The 12,834-nt window shown below is 39.6% G+C and overlaps 2 protein-coding genes across 3 annotated transcripts in view; one reads left to right on the plus strand and one right to left on the minus strand.

The window, feature by feature from the left end:
• smyd2b (SET and MYND domain containing 2b) overlaps positions 1 to 6,192 on the plus strand; it is a 10,994-nt gene extending 4,802 nt beyond the window's left edge. Inside the window, exons 5-12 of the mRNA XM_060883188.1 lie at positions 585 to 709; positions 1,362 to 1,429; positions 1,546 to 1,648; positions 1,934 to 2,044; positions 5,182 to 5,305; positions 5,470 to 5,644; positions 5,799 to 5,907; positions 6,089 to 6,192. Coding sequence (XP_060739171.1) covers positions 585 to 709; positions 1,362 to 1,429; positions 1,546 to 1,648; positions 1,934 to 2,044; positions 5,182 to 5,305; positions 5,470 to 5,644; positions 5,799 to 5,907; positions 6,089 to 6,175 — 902 coding nt within the window. The 3' untranslated portion in view covers positions 6,176 to 6,192. The remainder of the gene's footprint in view (positions 1 to 584; positions 710 to 1,361; positions 1,430 to 1,545; positions 1,649 to 1,933; positions 2,045 to 5,181; positions 5,306 to 5,469; positions 5,645 to 5,798; positions 5,908 to 6,088) is intronic.
• Positions 6,193 to 8,001: 1,809 nt separating this feature from the next.
• The window catches only part of LOC132854542 (tyrosine-protein phosphatase non-receptor type 14-like), a 39,114-nt gene continuing 34,281 nt past the window's right edge, over positions 8,002 to 12,834 (minus strand). For both annotated transcript variants that reach the window (XM_060883014.1, XM_060883015.1), the window contains exons 16-20: positions 12,463 to 12,681; positions 11,826 to 11,954; positions 11,482 to 11,716; positions 11,207 to 11,370; positions 8,002 to 10,768 (exon numbers count right to left, since the gene is read on the minus strand). In XM_060883014.1, coding sequence (XP_060738997.1) covers positions 10,640 to 10,768; positions 11,207 to 11,370; positions 11,482 to 11,716; positions 11,826 to 11,954; positions 12,463 to 12,681 — 876 coding nt within the window. In that variant the 3' untranslated portion in view covers positions 8,002 to 10,639. The remainder of the gene's footprint in view (positions 10,769 to 11,206; positions 11,371 to 11,481; positions 11,717 to 11,825; positions 11,955 to 12,462; positions 12,682 to 12,834) is intronic.

Genomic DNA, 12,834 nt, shown 5'->3' on the forward strand with positions numbered 1-12,834 from the left:
TCAGGATTCCATTCAGGATTCCATTCTATTTAATTCAGGATTCCATACAGTATTTAATTCAGTATTTAATTCAAGATTCCATTCAGTATTTAATTCTATTCAGCAATTCATTCCATTCTTCATCCCAGTCAACATTCCTTTCAGAATTTCATTCAGCATTCCAGTCAATATTCCATTCAATTCAGCATTCGATTCAGTATTCAGTTTAACATTCAATTCAGTATGTCATTCAACATTCAGTTCAGAAATTCATTCAGTATTAATTTACACAAACTGTTTTATTTTATTTTATTTTATTTCCAAATACTCATTTTCTCCTCCCCCAGATGTTGCTGCCTACAATGAGAAAACACAAGTGCTCGTTGTTTATGATTGTTTATTCACACTACAGGAAAATATATGAATCAGAATGAATGTAGACAGCAGCAGCACTGTACCTGTGGTAGGAGTGGAGGCTGGAGCTGCTACTTACTGCTGCGTCTCAACATTTCTGCACCGTCTGTAGTTTCTGCATGCAGTAATCATAAGCACAATCTCATCCCCCATTCTCTCTCTCTCTCTCTCTCTCTCTCTCTCTCTCTCAGACCTGGATAAGTTCGATAATGAGAAAAGGGAGATGAATGAGGCAGACATTGCCGAACTGCATCATTTCTACTCCAAACATCTGGACTTCCCTGATCACCATTCTCTGCTTACTCTGTTTGCTCAGGTACACATCTGGCTGATTTCACCCACTGAACAGTGCTTTCTCTTTTTCTTTCTCTTTCTCCATCTAAAGCTCTTGCCATCACATCACACTGTAGCTTCAGAAGTACAGCTGGATGTTTTAAATGTTCAGAATCGCAGGAAAGGTGGAGTTGTTAAACCTCTCACTCACTCTCTCATTTTCTACCGCTTATCCGAACTACCTCGGGTCACGGGGAGCCTGTGTCTCAGACGTCATCGGGCATCAAGGCAGGATACACCCTGGACGGAGTGCCAACCCATCACAGGGCACACACACACACACACTCATTCACTCACGCAATCACACACTACAGACAATTTTCCAGAGATGCCAATCAACCTACCATGCATGTCTTTGGACCGGGGGAGGAAACCGGAGTACCCGGAGGAAACCCCCGAGGCACGGGGAGGACATGCAAACTCCACACACACAAGGCGGAGGCGGGAATCGAACCCCCAACCCTGGAGGTGTGAGGCAAACGTGCTAACCACTAAGCCACCGTGCCCCCCTGTTGTTAAACCTAAAGCACAAAATGTTCTCATGGCTGTCTCCTATTTTTCTTTCTCTCTCTCTCTCTCTCTCTCTCTCTCTCTCTCTCTCTCTCTCACACACACACACACACACACACACACAGGTGCACTGTAACGGTTTCACAGTGGAAGACGAGGAGCTCTCTCACGTCGGGTCAGCTTTGTTTCCAGAGTAAGTAGATTAACTTTTTTAACCCTTTGAACTCACTATTACACGCAATGAACACATCATTTCATCTTCTTTCATCATTCTGTTCTTTCATCACTCGCTCTGTTTCTCTTCATCAGCGTTGCACTGATGAATCACAGCTGCTGCCCCAACGTCATCGTTACCTACAGAGGAACCTTGGCAGAGGTGCGAGCTGTGAAGGATATCAGCCCTAAGGAGGAGGTGAGACCGCAGCCAGCTTATTCTGGTCAAAGAGGGGTTGGGTGGAGGGTTCTTTGCCTCTGACTTACTCATTAGGGATAAATAGAAATTTAAATTATTTTTTTTTTATCTTCTTTAAAAGCTGCTTCGCAACTATGTCCCTTGTTAAAAAGCACTATACAAATAAAATTAACTTTAATTAAATTCCTAAAGTAACAGAATGATGCTCTTCTTAAAATGACTTGAGCAACATTGTGTGTGTGTGCGTGTGTGTGTGTGTGTGTGTGTGTGCGTGTGTTTGTGCAGATATTCACCAGCTACATCGACTTACTTTACCCAACAGAAGACAGAATGGAGAGACTCAGGGACTCGTACTACTTCACCTGCGATTGCAAAGAATGCAGAACCAAATCCAAGGTGTGTGTTTTTATAACATTATGGGGACCTCGACACATAAGCACACTGACCCTGTGGGAACCAAAGCCTTAAAAATATTTGCCCATAATAAGAATGACATAATTAGCATTAGCACACACATACAAATAAAGCTTCTAACCAGATGAATCATTATTCTGAATTAAAGTGGCAATGGAATAGAATTATATTTGGAAAAAAGCGCAAGTCTCTGTTTGTCCACAAGGAGGCATAACAGAGCAATAAACTCCATAACCTCATTTACAATGATGTAACTCTTCATTAGCAAGATAAACATGTGATGCTGTAATACAAAGATCTAATTTAGGGGTTTCACAATCCTTATACAAGCTTTTATTTAAAAAAAAACAATGTTTTTGTTTTGTGGGTGTCATTTAAAAAGATAAAAATGCAATAAGCCTCACTTTGTGGTAAAATACTGCTGGCAAGAAATAGCAGGTTTTAGTCTTGGGAATGCTGTAAAAACCTCTTACCTTTGCTTCATTTATGTCATCTAACATCATTTTACACATCTCTCTTCCCACTACTCCATTGCCCTGTCCACTCTCCTGTTACTCAGAGAATCTACATGGAGTTGAAAACCACTGAACCTCAAGCAGATCATATTCCCATAAACAGTTCATTGGTGAGCTTTGAGCTGTTTATTAAGACAAAAGACTGCTAAGCAGCAGCACCTCACAGTCCCTGGTGGTGTAGGGGTTTGTGTCCTTGCCTCTGGTGTGTGAGGTCCTTGGTACAAAGCCGTGTGGGGAAGCTCTTAGTTAAGAATTTATTAAAGCAAAAAATAAGGAAAAGGAAGCAATATTATCTGTGCTATAGTGGGTCTCATGTGTTTGAGCTCAGGTTCAAGTCTGAATGTCTTTCTTTGTTTAGACTTCACTGGGGTTAGGGTTAGACTTCACTGGCCCAATTTGATCTGTTTATTAAGATAATAATCCAGTAAGCAAAACTACCCCCTGTCCTGCAATGGCATAGAGGTTAGTGCACTAGATTTGGTGTGAGGCTTCTGGGTTGCTCTATAAAAGGCTTAAAGCAACCTGCTCGTTTGTATAGAGCAGCATACTGTAGCAGGCTATTATGAGCCTGGGGTCAGAGCGCAGGGTTAGCCATCGTGCGGTGCCCCTGGAGCAGGTGAGGTTAAGGGCCTTGCTCAAGGACCCAATGTAGATGTCTCAGCACCTATGTTGGGTCCTTGAGCAAGGCCCTTAACCTCACCTGCTCTAGTGTGAATGTAGTTAGTTGAAGCTGAGTGCTAAGAATGTATGTTGAAGGGCAATTTTGGGCCACTACTGCAGGGGCTATAAATTATCATTAATAATCTTGTGACTTGGGTAAAACCTTTAACTCTACCTTTTTTGGGTCCTCCAGCACCAGTTTCCACATCCACCTTCTCAACACTCTCCTGCTCAATCCCCTCTCCCCTTCCGTTTAAATAATCTTCATGGAACTAATGAGTGTTGAACCTCAACCAGCTCCTCTTCCTCTTAAATGCTAAAAAGCATTCAGCTGTTTATTAAGACCGAAGCACAAAAAGCCAACCATGCTTCATGCTAGTTTGTGGTTTAGTGGTTATTGTTATGGACCCTGATGTGCGATGAAGTTGAAGTTATTAGATGAAGTTGAAAAGGTCTCTATTGCAGTGTATTTGCATATACAGTGGGGGGGTACGGTGGCTTAGTGGTTAGCACGTTCACCTCACACCTTCAGGGTTGGGGGTTCGATTCCCGCCTCCACCTTGTGTGTGTGGAGTTTGCATGTTCTCCCCGTGCCTCGGGGGTTTCCTCCAGGTACTCCGGTTTCCTCCCCCGGTCCAAAGACATGCATGGTAGGTTGATTGGCGTCTCTGGAAAATTGTCAATAGTGTGTGATTGCGTGAGTGAATGAGAGTGTGTGTGTGCCCTGCGATGGGTTGGCACTCCATCCAGGGTGTATCCTGCCTCGATGCCTGATGCCACCTGAGATAGGCACAGGCTCCCCGTGACCCGAGGTAGTTCGGATAAGCGGTAGAAAATGAGTGAGAGTGAGTGAGTGAGTGAGTGAGTGCATATACAGTGTACTGTATAGCTCACATGGATGAGCATTGCTTCTGGCTTGAGCGGTTGTAGGTTCAAACCTCTCTTAGAGCTTCAGATTGTGTGGCCCAATATCAGAGTGACATCTCTAAACATGTGATACAGAACGTTCTGAAGGTCAAGATGGTTTGGAAAGCGAAACATAGTGGGAGTGATGGTTCAGAATTAATGAAATGAAAGGATTCCGTGGTTAAGTCAGTTCTGGATGAGCTTTGTGGAAGGTGATGGTTGCTCAGGAGGAGCAGTGTGGAAGTGGTCTGAATTGTCCAAGTTGTGTGATGTGAAAGGTCCAGTCTGATGGAGTGGAACAGGAGTGGTGGGGGAGAGTGGCCACAAAGGGCAAAAGTGCACAGAGAGGCAAAAAAATGTAACTAATTTTTGAAATCCTTCAATTACATCATATTTTTTTCCCTCAACTTCCCACACCTCACTCCTGCCTCCCTAGCCCTCAGGATAGGGTCTCACATATGCGTCACTCAACCAGAACCATCACACCCTCTGTCACCCACCTACATCCATCAGCCTCTCTAGCAATTTGTCCACCATCTTTGAGCCCAGGTGGAGGGCTTGAACCAACAACCTCTCAGAGGCAGTGCTCAATCATGTAAGCTGCACCATCTCATTTTACCATGATCTTTTGGCGACCAGTGGTTGTGAAGTTTGAAAAATTCAGCTCAGAGATTTAAATCAGGGACTACACATACAAAAAGTCATGAAACAAACCAATATACTATCACAGGACATCTACTATGACAGCTTATTGGACTATCGTCTAAATCATCAGCACAAAGCACGTCTAAAACTCGACATGAAGCCTTGAACCAGGGACCACACAGAGTAAAGCACATGGTACTAACCCTTAGAATAAAGCAGGATACAAATGAACTGTTGCTTATTGGAGTGGAATTGGAGCCAGTGAAGTATTTACTGTATAGGAAGAGGATTTATCACTCTTTCTCTGAATAACAGGAAACCTTTAAACAACATCTTTTTAATGACTGACTGACTGTATGTCTCTATTTGTGTGTGTGTGTGTGTGTGTTATAGGACAGTGTAAAACTGAAGCTGAGAAAGGTGAATGGTGAAGAACCTCGCTCAGAGGAGGTCAGGGAAATGCTTCGTTACGCAAGAAATTCCATTGAAGACTTCAGACGGGCCAAACAGGATAAAAATATCCTTTTTCTTGTCCCCAAATTACATCTTAATCATTATGATATAAAATAAAGCTCTAAAAGAGGGCACTCGGACAGACGGACATTATGTACTGATATAGATGCTGTTAAGAGCTTTTGAGGCAACTAGTTTGTGTGTTGTATCTTCTTGACTCCTGAGCACCCCCTGCAGAGCTACTGGAGATGTGTGAGCTCAGCATGGACAAAATGAGTTCCACGTTTGAGGAATCTAACGTCTACGTGTTGCACATGATGTATCAGGCCATGGGAGTGTGTATGTACATGGAGGATTATGATGGCGCCGTGAACTACGGAGAGAAAGTCATAAAGCCGTTCAGGTTGGTGCGCCAGTGTGAAGCATAATGGTTGTAGAATTGTGTCCAACTTTCCCAAAGGTCTCTTGGTGTCTATAATTGTCTATGTTTTAATATTACCTATAATAAAAACTGCTTCAAAGGACTTAAACTATCAGTAACAGTATATTCTGTGCAGGCAGTTGTATCCAGCCTACTCCTTGAACATTGCCTCAATGTATCTGAAGCTGGGGAGACTCTACATGGTTCTGGACAGAATCTCTGCAGGAACCAATGCCCTCAAAAAGGTAGTGTACTCAGTTGTATATAAATTCAATTTATATGATTTTTAATGATTGCTTTTTTAATTGTATCTTGAAAAATTACATACTGCAGCTTTAATATTTGCAGGTTTTTTTTTTTTTAATTTTTTGCCTTTTGTGTGTGTGTGTGTGTGTGTGTGTGTGTGTGGTGTGTGTGTGTTTTTAGGCTTTATCCATTATGGAGGTTGTTCATGGAAAGGACCATGTTTATGTAAAGGAACTGCAGAAAGAGATCAACACACACCAAAAATAAACACACCCACTAAAACATTCAAGTGTGAATTAAAGAGCTGATTTTTCTTTTTTTTTTTTTTTTTCAGTACATATTCTTTAGAGCAGAGAATTTCATCTCTAGACCTGGAGACAGTTTTAAAAGTTCATCAACTCCTAAACTGGGGTCGAAAGAGTACTAAAAATCATACTCGATTAAAGGAGTAGCTTAGTGTTACTCAGAGTTACTTAATACTTAGAGTTGTGAGTGTTTTTTTTTTTTCGATCATGTTCACAGTTCTCCCTTATAACACTAGCTAACCTAGTTAGCATTTAGCATAAATTCAAAATGTAGCTCTATACATTTCTTCTAATTAGAGGCTGATTACTGAAAATAAACATTGAAGGCATGATACAAGACCACTATGGCCCTTTTTGGGTTTTGAATTTGAAAAGTTCTTACCAGTGAGACCAAGGATATTCTCTTGACAAGGCTACTTGCCGTGTCCATCATCTTCCAGGATGACCTCGGTGATTATTAGCAGTTTGCACCAGTTTAAACAAGTTTTCTATGCAACTTGATGAACCAGGACAAGTGTCCTTGATGAGCCAGGACAAGTGTCCTTGATGAGCCAGGACAAGTGGAAAAACAAAACAAGGAGAAGGAGAAGGAAGTAGCAAGCACACTTGAGACATTTCACAGTATATAATCAATACACAAAATACATACAAAGCATACAGTCTTACCATATGAATTTAAATACATTGGCACCTCTGGTGAGTGTACTTAGCTAGCTACAGCATTGCTAAGACAAATTCTAGCACGTAACATGGAAAACAGAAAAACTATTTTTATTTTATTGATTGATGGACATGTTCTTAAATTTGTCTTTAACTTGGAAGATTTAGAAGCGGTTTATAGCAACTTGTATTCTCATTGAAACGTGAAAAATACAAAACAAAGCTACACAGAGGACGAGACTAGCAGTCGCTATTTACCCACACAAGACAAACTATAAAATACAAGCAATGTGAGCTACTCGTTACTTGCTAGTGTGAATGCAGGTTTGTTATCGAGCAGTGTATGTATACATTTTACTAAATCCTCCAGTGGGAAAAAACTACTTAGATTACACATAAAACACCTTATATACACAATAATTTCCACATACTTCCTGTTTTAAAAACTCTAACTTTCACGTCATCTTACTTTTACTTTCTGACTTCTAATTATTTAATTTTTTTTTTCTTCTACGATTTAAGAATTAGGTTTCAGTTATACATTGGGACTTAAATTCTTTCAGAAAATAAAAGATTTCTCATTGTATAAAGCAACAATAACAATTAAGGTTTTAATTCATTATTGTCACACAAATCAGATTTTGGAATATTCGCAAAATAAATATGAGTTACGTAACTACAGCTTAAATTTACGTAACTTAAGATTAAATGTAATTAAAATTTTTATTTGTTAGTGTTTTTTTTTATCTATAAATATAAGCCAAGAATTTTTTTTCAAAGCTATTCTTATATCTGGGCTCTTGTTTTTCCTTTCTGTCTATTTGTTTTAAAAAATGCTATGAAACCACGAAATGCAAATAAATGTGACTAGTAAATATCTTGCTGTTATCATGATTAATTTAATCTCATTTTATCTTAAATATCTCATTTATTTCCACTATACAATTATATAACTTTCTAATTTGGGTGGAAATGTTGGTGGTATTTTTTTAATTCCACCTACACCTATAAACTATATAACGGTTGTAAATATATGATTTAATGCTGAGTGCAAAAGTGTGTTTTTAGACAAAACAAGGCAAAATATGTAGATTTATGTTTATATACATTCAGACTTTTGGACAAGACTGAGAAAATAATGCTTTATTGTATAATAAGGCAAGTATAACAGTTCTGAAAAAAAGTTATCATTTTAGAAAAACGGAGCATAAACAAAATATATGTACATAATTAAGTAGAAATTTGGAAATGTTGTAATTTTGGTAATTAATAACAAGTGGAATGAGCAAGAAAAAAAAAAGAATACCTGCAGAGACAGACTGGAATGCATCGTAGAAAAAATACTGTCATTGTGTTTAAAAAAAAACGAAACACGGATTACGAATACAACAGCTAACTGAAGCTTATACTTTCCATGTGTATACTTATATACAAGTAAAATATATATCTAAAAAAAAAAACATGCATAGTTTTCTGTTTTACGGTATTTAATAGTACCAAGTCGTATAGAAATGTAAAACTTTCATAATGATGTAAGCTAACAGAGATTTACAGATTAGTTGCATCATTTTCTTTTAGCATCTTCAAAAATTTGTACTCAAAATATATATCTGATATACAGCGACGAAGAAGCAACGAGTGACCCAATCATTGGTCCTCAAACATGTAGAGTTGCAGTTTGGAGCTGAAATGTGGAGTAAAGAGAAGAGAAGAGAAGAGAAAAGAGAAGAGAAGAGAAGAGAAGAGAAGAGAAGAGAAGAGAAGAGAAGAGAAGAGAAGAGAATAAAGTAGAGTAGAATGGAGTAGAATTGAACAGAGTAGAATAGTGTGGAGTAGAATAGAGGAGAACAGAACAGAAATGATTAGAATCTAGAAGGATAGAATACAGTAGAGCTGAATAGAGTAGAGGAAAGTAGAACAGAATAGAGTAGAATAGAGTAGAATAGAACAGTAAGGCACTAATATACTGGCCTAGGGCACTTCAACTAGTGCACTGCAAAGGGACGATATTAGAAATGTGGCTCAATTTCTCTACACAGGATATTTACAGCAATGAAAAGAAAGAAATATGACAAAAAGAACGTTAAACAACAACAAAACCGGACTTAGGTGCCGAATGCGATGAACGTTCTTAGTGCTCGATGAATTAATGGCTGCAGAGTTCCAGCACAGAGGAAAGTTCAAACACAAATATACATACTGTCAAGTTGTACATTAATGCAGCCTTCAATTTTACATGTACATTACAAACGACTTACTGTACGATACTGTAGTGTGTGTTAGGTGTGTGGATTCAAACCAAAAATATACAACAGAAAAACAAACCCTGCGGTGTTATGCAATGGGGGGTGGGGGTGTGGGGGGGAATAGCATCTATTTATTTATTTGTTTGTTTATTTATTTGTGCTGAAATAGTTTGTTTTGATTTAAAAAAAAAAAATTCTAATTCCTGATAGGTTTGGTGGATTCCAGGAAGTGGTGTCTGGTGTCTTGGTGTTGATTTTCTGTCCGTAATCAACATCAAAAATAAAAACAAGCTGCTTTTAAAGACAAAATCTGTAAAATAAACGACATGAACATAATAAAATAAACTAGAATTAAGCTTATGTTCACCTGCACACCGGGTTAACAAGAACTACGGGGTGACAACAAGAAGAACAATAAATAAAAAATTCAATATCAAAACGTGCTCACGAAACTTGATCTGTACAAAATATACCGTATTCTCCGGACTATAGGTTGCCGTGAACAGACGACAGCTACGGTGTCAGTTTATAACAGAAGCCTAAATTCTTCATGTTAGTTAAATGACATTATAAGGCAGTTGTGACTCTTAGACCATTAGACTATTCTATGCAAAAGTTTGTGCACCCCCTCCACATGACATATTGAAGTGAAATGATCATCTGCATCAAAGTATTTAATAGAAGACTTTTATTTTCTGCAAATGTTAATGTATATTAAATGAGAAGGGTGTGTAAACCTTTGCACAGCACATTTATTTATTTTTAACAACATAGAGAAGTTGACCAAGGGTGCACAAACTTTTGTTTTGTATCTGTATAAATGTGAAAGTACAAGTTGTTGGTCTTTAATAAATAAAATAATCGTAAGCATATGCGGTATAAGAGGAATAAAACGTCTCATCAGGATGCGCTGTAAGTGAACAGGAATCAGTAGCATTGTGTTGTTGATTATTTTCCTGTAAGTTCACAGCCTCCAGTGTTTTATTCCTTACTTCATATATTAATGCAGTCTAAGAAGATGGACATTCTGTGTGTTATGTATGAAAGTGTAACTTATAGTCTGGAAAATACAGTATGGAATTCAAATATATATATATTTACTTTACATATTTAACGTAGTCATGATTTCATTTAGAGAAATTCACCTCAGTGAACCAAATCCCAAAATCATTCGAGCAGAACTTCCATCATGCTAAGAGCAGGTGTAGCTACAAGATAATATAAGACAAGGAACCCTAACGGAGAGGTGCCATGAACAAAAAATATAATAATAACAATAATAATAACAATAATAATAATAATAATAATAATAATAATAATTAAGAATCATAATACAGGTGTTTCTCCACTCGTTTACCGAAGACAGAATGTTCTGTTAGGAATTATGTTGGTCCTTTTTCTCCAATGACGAGTGCTTCAGCCTGAGTGTCATGCACTTTAAGCTGAAGGTGGCGATTTAGGACACACACACACACACATACACACATTTATCTATATACTGTACACACACACAGTCTGACTCAGATGAGTCTGGTGTTCTTCAAAAACTGGATCAAAACCTGATACACAAACTTGTACTGAGCGACGGTCTGAACCATCATCATCCTCTGCTGTCTCAAGCGATTTAGCATCCCCGGGACCTCCACCCTCTGAGAGAGAGAGAGAGAGAGAGAGAGAGAGAGAGAGAGAGAGAGAGAGAGAGAGAGAGAGAGAGAGAGAGAGAGAGAGAGAGAGAGAGAGAGAGAGAGAGAGAGAGAGAGAGAGAGAGAGAGAGAGAGAGAGAGAGAGAGAGAGAGAGAGAGAGAGAGAGAGAGAGTCCTCAATTTACCCTAAAGGACTTCATGATGGAGGAGTTTCCACTTTGTGACATAAAAGGCTTTTGCTTTGTTTTGTTTGTATGTTTGATTAAATTCCATAGAGATAAAGGTATATATGTTTATAGCTGCTATAACGTAAGTGATACGGTGAACTAACTTGTTACACAGACATGTCCATGACATTACATGTGTAACAATAAAAGAATAAGAGAATGGAGAATCCTCAACAGTGAGGTGATTATTGATTATTTTCCTCTAACAGCGTGTTACCTCGTTGTGCTCCAGGCAGCTGATCATGAGCTCGGTAAGAATGACGACTCCGGTGCGTCCGACTCCGGCGCTGCAGTGAATCACCACCGGCGGCTTCGGGTTCTTTGAGGCGTCCAGCATGCTGTTAGTGTGACGCCGCACAGACTGGATCTCTTCCAGGTAAGCTGAAGCGGGGAAAGTGTGAAAACTGGTCAGAAGAGGGAGCTGGGAAACAACACAAAGGACAAAATGCGCATTATGGAAACTTAAAAGGACGTCCATGAAGATTTGCTCACCCAGGAAGCCTTGCACGTATTCGGGGCAGCCGTGGTCGGGCCAGTCGGTGTACTGTAGGTGCCACACAGTGCGCTCCTGACCAGAGAGAAGGTGCTTGACCTTTAACCCTGTCGTTGCGTAGCAACCTGAGTCTGTACGGAATTTGGTGGTGACCTTAAACTTGCCGTGGGTGGCCGAGTTGTGCTTGGAGCCGAGTTTGGGCCAGTATCTGTGACTCTTAGAACGACCTCCCTCCTGTGAAGGCGTGAAAAGCTCTCAGTTTACATTATACACAATATTTATTAAGAATACATTTTAATAACGTATTTACTAATAAAAGACATAATGCATGAATGCTGTGTACCTCCTCTGCCGTAACCATGGCAATCACATTCACCCCTTGCTCCCAGACCATCTGCCAGAAATCGTGGCAGGTGTTGGGAAGAGGTCCCTGTGTGGCGATGTAATGCCACTCCTCCCCTCTGATCAGCATCTACAGGTGCACAAGAGAAACAAAGACAGGATGAGGAGAAGGATGTGTTAATTATTCATTCATTTCATTTAAGTTTTCTTCACTTGTGGAAGAAATTTCTTCACTTATATCTGGATACACGACTAACTTTTACTCTGCGGATCAGCTATCTGCTATGTATATGTTCAAAAAGATTTAAAAAGAAAATGCAAATGTTCTGAATATTCTGTCTGGAAAAATAAAGCTCAGAGAAAGAGCAAAGCTCGGAACAGAAAGTTCAGAGTGATGTTTGGCTCACAACAGCAGATCTAAAGTTAAAGAGGGAACAGGGCTCCCAGGGGACATTTGGAACAGCAGCGTGTAATTCCAGCGGTTTGAGAGGCTTTAGACATTCCATGGAGATTTGCCCGTTTTTATTTTTAAAACTCCTCGAGTTTGTTTATTTGTATTTCCCGAGCCTGCTTCTCAGCTGCGTGTTTTGAGAAGTGGTCAGTCTGCGACGGCTACAGCGCGGTGACGTGGAACTTACCTTGATGTGGGAGGCGTTAATGTAGCCCGTGTTGTTCTCTTTGTTTGGGACCAGCTCTACACGGTTGTCCTCGTAAGGAACAACGTCACGGAACCGGTTCCTCTCTGCGTTGTCGGGAAGCGTGGCCGTGGCCAGGTTACACTCTGGTCTTTTTTTAAGCATCTGCTCGTATTCGGAGAAGAGCCGCTCCTCCTCCAACCTCAGCTCCAGATGTTTACACTGACACACATACACACACACAAAATGTATGAAATGGTACAAAGTGCTGACATTGGAGACTTTTTGTAAAAAAATAATAAGTAACTAAAAACTTATTTACTCCAAATTCTGACTTACTTACTTACTTACTGACGCTGCATTCACATGCAGTGT

This window comes from Tachysurus vachellii, chromosome 12 (assembly GCF_030014155.1).
Source record: "Tachysurus vachellii isolate PV-2020 chromosome 12, HZAU_Pvac_v1, whole genome shotgun sequence".
NCBI classification, from domain to species: Eukaryota; Metazoa; Chordata; class Actinopteri; order Siluriformes; family Bagridae; genus Tachysurus; species Tachysurus vachellii.